The 13,264-nt window shown below is 26.8% G+C and overlaps 1 protein-coding gene across 3 annotated transcripts; it reads left to right on the forward strand.

Moving 5' to 3' along the window:
• Positions 1–8,655: 8,655 nt before the first annotated feature.
• Positions 8,656–12,962, forward strand: LOC137818868 (transcription factor bHLH68-like). Of its 3 annotated transcripts, none has more exons than XM_068622503.1 (10): positions 8,656–8,781; positions 8,880–9,025; positions 9,245–9,566; positions 9,970–10,044; positions 10,209–10,274; positions 10,540–10,605; positions 10,861–10,917; positions 11,085–11,135; positions 11,379–11,423; positions 12,505–12,962. In XM_068622503.1, the coding sequence occupies exons 2-10, from the start codon at positions 8,883–8,885 to the stop codon at positions 12,631–12,633; spliced, it is 954 nt and encodes a 317-aa protein (XP_068478604.1). In that variant the 5' UTR covers positions 8,656–8,781; positions 8,880–8,882; the 3' UTR covers positions 12,634–12,962. The 3 variants fall into 3 exon arrangements, with proteins under 3 accessions (XP_068478604.1, XP_068478605.1, XP_068478603.1); XM_068622504.1 differs by having other exon boundaries at positions 11,091–11,135; XM_068622502.1 differs by having other exon boundaries at positions 8,736–9,025.
• The last annotated feature ends 302 nt before the right edge of the window (positions 12,963–13,264 follow it).

Below are 13,264 nucleotides of genomic sequence, written 5' to 3' on the forward strand. Positions count from 1 at the left end.
TATATGAGATTAGTTTTTGAATTATGTAATTCGGAAACATTTTTTTAGATGCGTGATTAACTTTTGGATTATATAATCTGTAAGTCTTTTCTGGATATGAGATTAACTTTTGGATTATGTAATTCATATTTTTTTTTAAATGTGTGATTAGTTTTCAGATTACATAATCCATAAGTTTTTTCTAGATATGAAATTAATTTTCGAATTAGATAATCTAGAATATATCCGGAATACATAATGTATAAGCTAAGTTAGTTTGGTTGATTGAAATCGTGGTTTCCTTATACTTCCATCAATCTTTACTATTACCCAAATCTGTGATTAATTTTAACATTGAATCAATGTTAGTTATTATCATAACTAGATTTTTATAACAGAATCTTTGTAATTTTTTTTAATGTGAATACAACATTAAATTGGATGACAAGCAAAGAACTACACGGTGAAAATCATCTGCATAAGAATGTTCAAAGCCTGTTTTTGGAGTAGTCTCAATAATTGATCGTGGAATATGAATCGGAGTAGAAGCATCTACCTCATTCTCATTCTTTTTCTCTCACACTCTCACAGTGTTTATTATGAATGTTTCAATGAGAAAAAAAAGGGTTAAAAGTTCAATATATTTGGATTATCTTTTTCTGATAAAGGTAGAATATTTGACTAGGATATCTGTTGACAGAGAAACCATCCAAATGGAGCTTTTGACTTCAAAATTTTGCAGTCATAATGAACAGTAGCAAGATTAAAATTTACCTGTGATATGAGAGATGAACAACACAAAAAGAGAAAAGAAGAAACAAAATCAACAAGGTGTCAAACTCAGACTCAGCCCTTTTTCCTCTTTTTCTTTATGATTTTTGTTGTTTGTGTGCATGATTAAGTAAAAGTTCAGAGTTGATTAAAAAGGGTCGATGGATATGACTTAGCTTCTGGTCCGTTGGAGAGGCATAAACTTTCTGGTTATTATTGAATATTCTTGAGTGGAAGACCAATGGTCAAAAGGAATCCATCTGATCCAATTCTTATCCCTTCTTCTAATAATCATTCATACATATGACATGTGCTATGTTCAATTCATAACCTTTTTTTTCTTTTCCTTTTAGCATGTATCAGGTTATCATCTTTCCTTTTCATGGATTCTTAGTGTGCTCAAAAATATGTTCTTACAAAAGATGCACACTACACCAACTTCCCTGTTCTATGACTCCCACACCACTAACAATTCCATACATACCCATATGTCTTGTTCATAAACTTCCTCAGATTCTTGTAACTAAAGAAAATAACAAGACATAGCCTCTCATAAACCAAAATTAATACACACTCCAATACGTAAAATGTATACACTTGAAAACTAGTGAACCTATCTCATATGGTATTTATATAAATTCAGGCACAAGAAAATGGGTCAATTTGGACACTACAAGCCATATTGGAATAACAAATATGTGTTCCATAGGTTAATTTGTTTGATTATAGTCTTACTTTGTTTTTTTTTAGTTATCTAAACAAACCTTAAACAAAACCTTAATAGTATATATATTCAAGGTTAAAATATGTTGAATATTATATATACTCAAGGTTAAAATATGTTGAATATTGAGTTGTTCGAGTTTGTGACCACGTGGTGTTTAAGTGATTCGTAATAAGTCTTTTCACATTTTTTGACTCAAGGTTGAGTGAGTTGTTTGAATTCGTGGTCGAACTGAATAATAAGCTTTAGCCGAGCGAGCATATCCAACATGATGTTTTGAAATTCAATCAATCCTATATTTTTTCCTTTTTTTCTTGTGAAATAATAGGTATAAATGAACTTTTTACCATAAAAAAAGAGACGTCTTAATGAAACGATTGCATTACTATTTATGATTCAATATGATTTGAATGTTAACAACATTATTAATAATTTATGTATATAACTGACAATTAAAATTACTACAAGAAAATTATGAAATAAAAACTAATTTTGAGTGACAAAAACTAATTAGTTGCTATAGTGACTAAATTAGAGACCATTTTATAGACTAAAAAAGTTTTGGTTTCTAAATTAGTTTCTATTATTGTTAAATTGTTCTAAATTGGTATTTAATTAGTGACCAAAGTTTTTGCTACCAAATTTAGAAACTAAATAATTGGTAGTTAAAACCTTAGTTGCTAATAGAAACTAATTTAGGAATAATGTTTTTTTAGTTTCTAAAATGGTCTCTAATTTAGTTATTATAACAAATAATTATTTTTTTGTCTCTAAAATTGGTTTTTATTTCATGTAGTGAATTAATAACTATATAATAAGTAATAAAAAAATATATCCAAATTATATCATGGCAAATACACAAAAGGATTACAACAGAAAGAGACCATTAGTTACTCGATTTAGGACTCATTCTTAGACCAAATCAAATATAAATATGAAAGTAGATGAAGTTGTAAATATATTTGTTTTGTTGTGGGTGAATTTGTTTATGCTATGAGTAATAAGATAGAAGGTAGAGAAAGAAGTATAGGCACGTATGTATATACATATATAGTATACGAGGAAAAACACGTATATACGTAGAAGGGCATGTGGATCTAAAACTTGTAGTTTGGCGTTTGGTAAATGTAATTTTGTTGATGCTTTATCTCTCACATTCTTTTTCCATTTTTGGATCATAGTGCCACACACTCCCTCATTTTTTGGTCGAAACTTTCTCTCAAATTATACCAAAACTATCACATGCAAAAACTTGTTTAGTGTCAAAATTATTAAGCTCACATCACATTACAAACTTCAATTCCAACAAATCACCAAAAGAATTCAAACACCAAGAAGTAGCATTTTTTCCTTAACCCTTCAACTTTCAACAAACAAAATTATCATCACAAAAGATATACTTAAATATCGGTTTTGTTAATATACACTACAAGAAAATCATTCAATAAAAACCAATTTTAGAAACCAAAATTAATTAATTGTTATAATGACTAAATTAAAAACTATTTTAGAGATTAAAAAAAAATGGTTTCTAAATTAGAATCTAAATCACTACAAGAAAATCATGAAATAGAAACAACCAATTTTAGAAACAAAAAATAATTAGTTGCTATAATAACTAAATTAGACATCATTTTAGAGACTACAAATTTTTTTTTGGTTTCTAAATTAGTTTATATTATTATTAAATGGTTTCTAAATTGATATCTAATTAGCAACCAAGGTTATGCTACCAAAAAAAATTAGATATCAATTTAGAAACTATTTAACAATAATAGAAACTAATTTAGAAACCATTTTTTTATAGTTTATAAAATGGTCTCTAATTTAGTCACTATAACAACTAATTATTTTTTGTTTTAAAATTAGTTTCTACTTCATGATTTTCTTGTAGGGAATAATTGATAGTTAAAACTTGTAACTAATTAGATACTAATTTAGAAATTATTTATCAATAATATAAACTAATTTAGAAATCAATAATTTTTAAGTATCTAAAATGATAATTTAGTCACTATAGCAACTAATTATTTTTTGTCTCTAAGATTTATTTCTATTTAGTGATTTTCTTGTAGTGATATGTGTTTTGGTCTAATTCTCTCATATTTACTTGTATTTTCTTTCTTTTTTTTCTTTAATAATATTTTTTTTATGTGATGACAAATTATTGTTATTAATATCAATCTGACTGAGATGTCAAATTTTACCGTGATGTTTAAGATGAAACTTTTATTATTTTATTATTGAAGGTATACTTGTGAAATAATTAGTAATATATATAAATATGAAGCTACAAGCATATCTAATGGGTTTGACAAAATCTTGCCAACCATAGAACATAAGGATTGCAAATTGGACCTAGCTAGCTTGCGCATGCTTAGTATCAAATACTCATGTCGGCAGAATCCCTAGAACAAATTTCCTACATACCAAAAAAATTAAAAATCTAAAAAATTGTTCCTTTTTTGTTGTCTGCAAATTTTGTTCAAATCCACCATTTGATATAGAGCCTTAACATAGATAAAGAAAAATAGAAATTAAAAGTTAATGTTTAATTTGTTATTTATATAAATAGGGTTAAATATGTTTTTTTTTTCTGCATCGTAACACAAAATTGGTTTTTGTCTCTAATATAAACTTTAGGAATCCTGGGTACTATTAGTAAGAAAACTATTTAAATGAGTCCCTATATATTATTCCTTCGATGTAATAAACAAATTTTTAGTGTGGGTTGTATTATAATACTATAACATCAATGTTAATGATGAATTTCAGCGTGAAAATTCGTTTGCCGTATAAAAATAAATTGACAATGATTCATTTCAATTTTTTTTTTAATCAACAAACAATGAATTAAAAAGAAAAGAAACACAAAGGGGTGTTCTAGCCCTTTTACAATATAAAGATACCAAACAACATCTTTAAACACCCTACAACAAATACAAGCCTTTCAAAAAACGCTAAACGGTTCCACAATAAAGAAAAATTGTATCTCTCGTACAAGAAAAACCGAATAAACAAGCACGAAAAAGAAACCGAACAAGAGATGTCTAACCTCTCAATTGTTTCCTTACTACAAGTATTCAAGAAGTCTAAAGTTTGAACTATGGACGAAAATTAATTTCGCGTCAAAGACGAAAAATATATTTAATCCATATAAATATTAATTATTCTTCCATTGTTAGTTTTTTTGACACTTTTTAAAAATAATTCAATAGATATTACAAAAGTTTATAAAACATGTGTAAATATCAGTGAAGCTTAGGTAGTCATCAAAAATAGTATACAGAGAGAGTAGGGACAGAAATATATAGGTCTTCATGGATGGAGGCTAATTATTGGTTGTCATTGATACACATGTCGTGTCACTTAACAAAAGAAATATTATTCATTTATTTTTAAACGAATATTAGGACCAAAAATTATCTAAAATTTAAAGAGATAAAATCAAAGAAAAATATTTTAGAGGGATTAAGATAAAATTGTATACATTTTATAAAGACTAAAAAGAGTAATTTCAAATTTTATAGGAATAAAAAACAATTTTTTTTATAAAACTAAAGTCAACACTCACTAATTTTATAAGGGTTAAAAATAAGTCGTAAATTATATATACGGTGTTTGTTACAAAGAAGAAAAGTCTATAAATCTTTATAAATTTATAAAATTATTTAAGTCTCCGTTAAGTAAATTTAATTAACATATAATATATCTTTATATGAGATTATATAATTATAAACATTTGATTTACTTAAAATTTAATGTACAAGATTATCAAAAACTTAAGCAAAATTCTTGAATATTTTTTTAATATTTATTTTTAATACTTAATAATTAATTTTTTTACTTTAAAAACCACTTCATTGAGAAAATAAACTGCAAGAATGAAATTGAGGAAATTTCATGGCTCAATTAAATTTTATATGTATAAAAAACAAAATAATTTAAAGTAATATGATTTTTTTTTTCACTATTTTTCTATTATTAACTTGAAATTAAAATTTAATGTTATTATAATCATGCCAAATCTTAATTCAAATTTACCACCACTAATGATTATTGAAGCACTACCATCCATTAATAACAATTATATATTAATTTGCAAAGTGATTACTGATCCTGCAATTACTTTTGTAGTTATTATATTACTATTATTATTATATTATCTTATCGTTATTTCCATTTCAAAATTTTGTATCATTGTAGTCTACCACTTGCTATGGCCTCTCACAAAAACCAACTTGAATTAAGAAGTATGAAATAATTTTTATAATTTGGAATCCAGATATTTAATATTAAAATTCGAAAGATTAAAGTCACAAAAACTAAAGATTAGTTTTAATTTTTATAAAATTTAGAATGTAAAACTAGCAATAATAGAGTTTAACTTTTAGAATTAATATTTAATATACATATATTTTCAGATAGAGAAATAATTTATCTTACTAAAAATAATTTGGTTTAATAGCTTACTTTGTTTTTCATTTTTTTTTATCAATTTATTTATTTATTTTTATTAGGTATGATGAAATATTTCCTATCAGTATTGAAAACATCTGTTATTATTATTATACTCTAGTTTTCTTTAAGGCGAATGATTTTAATATAATATAGTGTTTTTCATATTTTTTATTCCTAAACTACTATTTTAGTCTATTCAATACGCATTATTAAAAAAATCTTCAATTTTAAATTTTTTATCTATTAATTCATTTATTTATGGTAGGTAAAGTATTTATTATTAACAATCAAAACATTTCTCATTATTTTTTCTAACGTTACCTCTAAATAAAAATTATTTAATTTTAAAAATAAAAATTAATTAGTTATCACGATTAGATACTATTTTAAAGACTAAATATCTAAATTATATTTTATTATTTTTAAATAATTTTTAAATTGGTATTTAATTAGCTAACAAGATTTTAATTACTAATTATTTAAATTATTGAATTTTAATTTATAAATAAGTATCTAACTTAGTTAATAAAATAAATAATTATTTTTTATTTTTAAAATATTTTTATTTAGTGATTTTTTTTAGTGTGTACACAATTTAAATGTGTTTAATAATAATGGTTTTTTTTATATTTTTTTAAAATTCACTTAAATTAGTATTTTAGTCCATCTAAAACACATGATAAATATTTAGTTTTTACAACTGAAATTTATAATAAATAAATATTATTTCATATATAAATTATTAAAATTTAAATTTGAATTAAATAATATTTTTAACGTATTTTTTTTAATTATAAAAAAAAGTATAGTGACTAATATTATTTTTAATTTTAACTATTGGTATTTTTAGAATACTGAAAATTAATTGAAAAAGAAAGATGGAAATGATATATTAGGAGATGTGAAATTAAAAGCATTTTTATTGAATAAAATTCCTAAAGTAGCACTAGTGTGAACCGGCTAGTTTTCCTCTCTTTAAAGGTAAGTAACATCATCATATTATGCTTTAAAATATTCACTCCTTTCTCTAAAATTCAAAGGAAAATAGGTCAAGATGCATATAAAAAACTTGTCACCTGAAATAGATAATTTATTATAAAGGTCACAATCTACTTTAAAAAAAATATTTATTTAAGTAAATAGGTCATTGAATCTTGAACAAATCCTATTAAATATCATAAATAACTTATTTATGAACATATATAATATATTATAAGAAAAAGCAGATATTATTTAGGAAAGTAATTCTAAAATGAGTTATTATCTTCACTCTTCCTTTTTTTTATTTAACTTTAATCGAATTACCTGTTAAAATCAAATTTGCAAAAAATAAAAATAAGGATAACAACCCTTTTAAATTTACCCTTAGATTCTTCAAAATAAGATTCTTAAAAAAATAATCATTTTTTTGTTAGATATATGTATATATAGTGTATAGTTAGTTCAATTTAAGCCTTATCAACTTTTTTTATAAACCTTGTTGTAAAGTAGGTTTTTAACAAACTTCAAAGTCTTGCCAAATTTTCAGTAAAGATAAATATGTCTTAGAGTAAGCTTTGTTTGTTTAGTAAAATTCAGATTCATATCTACCAAATAATTATTTCCAAAGCTTTGATCGAAATTTTAAAAGAATAACAACCACCTTATGTAAAGCAAAAAGATATAGTTGTAAATGTAAAGGAGCCATTAATGAATATTAATAATTGATTTAATTTAATTTATAATATACAAGAAAAACATTAAATATAAACCAATTTCAAAGACAAAAAATAATTAGTTATTATATTAACTAAATTACATACTGTCTTATAGATTAAAAAAATTATTAGTATCTAAATGAATTTTTATTATTAATAAATAATTTTTAAATTGATATTTAATTAACTATCATACCAATAATTTGTTTAGAATTTAGGATTTACTCGTAAATTAATTTTAGTTAAATAAATATTAATTTAGAAACTATTTATCAATAATAGAAATTAATTTAGATACCAATAATTTTGTTTAGTCTTTAAAATACTAATTTAGTCAATATAATATTTAAATATTTTTAATTTTTAAAATTATTTTTTTTTAATGATTTTTTTTAGTAGTGTCATGTAATTTCCAAATAATAATGAATAGAATATACTAATTGGTTGAAACATATATGATAAAGTGACTTAGGTTTGTTCAAATGATTAGTGAAACAAAGAATTTGGAAGAGAACTATTAAACTCTCTCATTGTCCCAATTGATACATATATATGCATCTTGTTCTTTTCCAACACTAATGTTCATCATGTGCATGAAATTAGATAGTTAAATAATATTCAACATTTGTAATAGCTAGTTACATAACATGTATTGATGATGGATTGTAAGAATAATGTTATGGTTTGGTGTGGTTATATATATTGTAATGAGGTTCTTAGATTGTGTAGTTTTGTTTGTTAAAGTGCATTATTGGTGTAGGGAATAAATAAAGCATCTGACATTGATCTCACTACTATTATGCCCTACCTCTATACCCCAACCCTAGCTACCCCAAAAACAATCCCAAGGTGCAACCCCAAATTAAGGAAATAACTCTGAGCAACCATTAATTTATAGCCTTAAAACACTCCCACCAGCTTTTGCATTCCACTTTATAATAAAAAGGAATACTGAATACATGAAAGAAAGGAAAGAAAAAGTAACATATGCAAAGTTTCTCAACCTCAACTCTATAAAATACTGAGACCCCATAACTTTAAGTTTCTTCAACACCTAGTAGGAAAGCAAAACACAAACTCCAAGCTTTAGCCAAAGCCTTGTTTGGTTGCACATACAAGGAAATATCACAAAGCTCAGACTCCAAAAGTGTATGGGAAAGGAGATTAAATATTTCACTTCCTACTTCTTCATTTGCATCCCAACAATTCAGTACTAATCCCTCTCTCAACATTCTTCTGTTCTTCAGCCAATGATGGCTGGAAACCCTAACTGGTGGACTGCACATCCACCATCTTTGATCCCTCCCCAGTATGCTCTTGGATCTTCTTCAATACCCTTTAATTCTTCCTCTCAGAACCCTGAGTCCCCTCACTCATTGAGCCAACTTCTTTTGTAAGCATACATCCTTCTCTGTCTCTTCTTTTTGCATGCCTTGTTGATAAACAATATATACAAATGAATCACTTTACTGATTCAATCCATTCATCAATACATGTCTTCTACTTTCTCTTTTTATTAAGTCTTCCAAAAACTGTTAAATTTACCAGTTTCTGCTATTTATACAGTGTTTTACTTTAATCATCATGGCTCTTCTTCTTCTTCTTTTTGCAGCACTGGTTTACCAGGAGAGGAGGAGAGAGTGGCATTCAGTCATTTTCAATCAAAAAAGTTGGATGAATGGAACGAGCACATGCTTAATCAATCCCACATAAATCCTATGGTTGATGTAATAAAGCAAGAGGTTGCCCAAAGTGGAAACTTCTACCACCATGATCAAGAATTTCAGGTTTCTGGAGCACCTTGGTCACACATGGTGCCAGTTTCTTCTTCTCCTAGGTCTAGTGTTGCTAGCTTCAGTAGTGATAATTTATTGGATTCCCCTTATAACAAGGAAGATCATAGGAAGAACCAACTACCAGATCACACATCCGAGGTTAGACCCATGTTCTTTTTTTATATAAAAAATAAAATAAAAGTATTTCAGAAATACTTCAACTCTTTACAAAACCATCTGAACCATCTTTCCTCTAAGTTCCATGCATAAACTGAAACATAAGCTCAACAAAAGCAAAACTAACAGCCGAAACCTATATAACCTCACCCCACAAAAAAAAGCCACCATTTCTGATAGATCTCATACACATAAAAAACTAACACAGCAATATCAAAAAACTAAAAATTATCCTAACATTTTCTGATAGACTATGTTCTTACAATTCCTCTTTTTTTTTATATATATATTCTCTCATCTTTCACCTAATTTTCATTACTTATTTAAACATGCATAGATTATATTATTAATTATTCCTTCAAATCTGTCTCTTGTTCTCTCCAAGTGTAATACCACAGGCAGTGGTGGAGTTTATAAGAAGACTAAAAGTCAGCCATCTTCAAGCCAACCACCTCTCAAGGTGATCTTTCACTACTAAGAGAAAGAGTTACTGACTGATTGTTGGGTTGTGTGTTGTCTTTTTGTGTTCTAAAACTGTAATATTCTTTCTGCAGGTAAATATGCATTATAGTTGAAAGAGAGAAAAACATATGAATTCATGCACTAACTATCTCTTAAAATCAGGTGAGAAAGGAGAAGCTAGGAGATAGAATAACAGCCCTTCACCAGCTAGTTTCCCCATTCGGAAAGGTAATAAACAAACCACTCCAATCACTACAAACAAACACAATAAACTCGCTAAATACAAAAACCATAAACCATAATTATTACAAAAGCTTCTTGTGTGTTTGGTTTTAGTGTTTAAGAGACCCCATCAACACAGTTCCAACTCTCTCCAACTATTGTCTTCCTCTTTACTTTTTCTCCATTTATCCTTATCTCAATTCTAACCTTAAAAGAGACACATGACCGGTGCTGTGGTTGTGGGGTGTGTGTGTGTGTTTCACTTTTGCAGACTGACACAGCTTCTGTCTTGTTAGAAGCCATTGGATACATAAGATTCCTTCAGGGTCAAATTGAGGTGATGTTTCTCCCTCATAAAATTAGTTACTAATCAAGAATATGTTACTTTCTAAGGTTTATCTAATTGTATATTGGTGTATAAGGGTTGTAACACGATGAAGTATCTGATTATTGATCTAATTGTATATTGGTGTATAAGGGTTGGAACAGTGTGAAGTATCTGAGCATGCATTTAAAGTGTCACCAATTTTAATGTTTCTCTCCATAACATTCTTTAGTTGTATTTTTCTTTTCTTTTCCTTCTTGGTTGCAGGCACTGAGTTCTCCTTACTTGGGCAATGGATCAAAAAACATGAGGAATCCACAGTCTGTAAGTGCCCACTTTCCAAAGCCTCTCTCTTTCTCTCTCTCTCTTTGTTAACTCTAACAAACACAGTCACACACATACCCTCTACTGATATTTGAGTGGGACAAAAATACCTACTAAGGCATATAATTGAAGGGAAAGTTTGGTGTTTTCTTTATTTTGTTTTGAAGCAACAGGTACATGGAGAAAGAAATTCTGTATTTCCTGAGGACCCCGGTCAGGTATGCTTTATTGGATCCATCAATTCATTAGAATCAAATTAGGAGGCTCTTTGCAATTATTGCTTAGTATTTAATCAGGGAAAAGCCACAGAAAAATAACAAGGTTTCTCAGCTTTTTATAACATCTTTTTAAAGCAAGTGAAAAGTATAATGCGACGCTGCATTTCCCATTTGAAGTCAAAAAGCTTTGGAGAGAGAACTGAATTTCCTAATGCTTTTTCTTCTCTCTTTTTATTCATCTAGCTGTTGAATGACAATGGCCTGAAAAGAAAGGGAGCTCCAAACCAGGTATTCTTTCTTTTTATGCAAAGGTGTACCACGCTTCTTATCTCTTTCATTCACTCATTATTATCTTCCATATCTCATTACCTTCATCCTAATCATTACTCTCATTATCACAATTACCTGCATAATCCTGCAGAACATGCATGGCCACCAAAAACTATTCACTTTGCATTCATTAATCAACCACATTAATCATATTTCATTCATTACTCAAAAAAATATCACCCTATAATCATGTGTTTATGTATTAATCACATGATAATCCATTAACGTATCTGATCGATTTAAAGTTTCTATTAGTTTTTGGATGTGTTTGAAGGTTTGGTAGTAGTATTATCACAAGAAAAATCATTAAATAGAAATTAATTTTAAAAATAAAAAATAATTAGTTGTTATATTGATTAAATTAGATATTATTTTAGAGACTAAAAAAATTATTTTAGTCTATAATCATGTGTTTATCTATTAATCACATGATCATTTAATGTGTTTGATGTTGATTTATGTTGATTTAAAGTTGAAGGTTTGGTGGTAGTGTTATCTTTACACTACTAGAAAATCATTAATTAGAAATTAATTTTAGAGACTAAAAATAATTAGTTATTATATTGATTAAATTAGATATTATTTTAGAGACTAAAAAAATTATTGGTATCTAAATTAATTTTTATTGTGGATAAATAGTTACTAAATTGGTATCTAATTAGCTACCAAAGTTTTAACTACCAATTATTTAGATTCTAAATTTGGTAGCAAAAATCTCAGTAGTTAATCATATACCAATTTAGAAATTATTTATCAATAATAGAAACTAATTTAGAGACCAATAATTTTTTTAGTGTCTAAAATAATATCTAATTTAGTCAATATAACAACTAATTATTTTGGTCTCTAAAATTGGTTTCTATTTAACGATTTTTTTTAATGTTAGGTGCTTTCATTGATTTTGTGTTGACTAGTTCTGACAAGATTATGATTATTAGGTCTTTCTTTTGAGTAGTACAGTTGGTATGTATACGGGTTGAATCATCTCTTAAGTGGTTCATTTTATTTATTTCACTGATAGAAAAAATGTATTAATCAGGATGCAAAAGAGAAGGCAAAGGACTTGAGGAGTAGAGGGTTGTGCTTGGTTCCTGTGTCTTGCACCCAACATGTTGGAAATGAAAATGGAGGTGATTACTGGGCACCAGCATATGGCAGTGGATTTTAACAGAGAAAGATGAAGCATCATATCCTCTTTGGCATTGTGAATGAATATATAACATCGTGAGCAGTCAATCTGTAATAATCAAAAGGCTGATTCCTCACGATGCTATATAGTGTTCATGATTTACTCAATTCAAATATCTTATCCTTAATTATATTATTATATTATGTATTCTCCTTTCTAATCTAATTAGGTTAACTCAATAAGTTCCTAATAAGTGCTGTCAAAACATTAATTAATCTGTAATTTTACTTTTCCTAAACATGCATTTTCTTCTGAGATATTTTGTTATTCATAATTAACATTCTATCTATGTTTGTTTAAGATTCCAATAGCTACTGTTCATTCCTTTCGTCTTCTTTATCACATCCTTCTTCTTTTTCTTCAAAGACTAATCTTAATCTTTTTACTCACGCTAATAAACTAGTTTGGTTTCTTATGCTGATTATTGTGATAAAAATATCAAACACAATGAGAGTTAGTTAATTATGATCATTTTCATCACCTCTATTGAAACAAATTTTGCCTAAAGATCATGAGAATTTATAGAACTAATTAATCGTGGATAATGTCACTACTACTAGAAAAATATTAAATAAAAACTAATTTTAGAGATAAAAAATAACTTGCTATA

This window comes from Phaseolus vulgaris, chromosome 10 (assembly GCF_000499845.2).
Source record: "Phaseolus vulgaris cultivar G19833 chromosome 10, P. vulgaris v2.0, whole genome shotgun sequence".
In the NCBI taxonomy this organism is placed as follows: Eukaryota; Viridiplantae; Streptophyta; class Magnoliopsida; order Fabales; family Fabaceae; genus Phaseolus; species Phaseolus vulgaris.

Bases quoted from the DNA above. Each gene is read 5' to 3' on its own strand.
- LOC137818868 (XM_068622503.1), top strand. From the start codon at position 8,883: ATGATGGCTGGAAACCCTAACTGGTGGACTGCACATCCACCATCTTTG. The intron at 9,026-9,244 runs GTAAGCATACAT...TTCTTTTTGCAG, and splicing joins TCATTGAGCCAACTTCTTTT to CACTGGTTTACCAGGAGAGG. The intron at 9,567-9,969 runs GTTAGACCCATG...GTTCTCTCCAAG, and splicing joins TACCAGATCACACATCCGAG to TGTAATACCACAGGCAGTGG.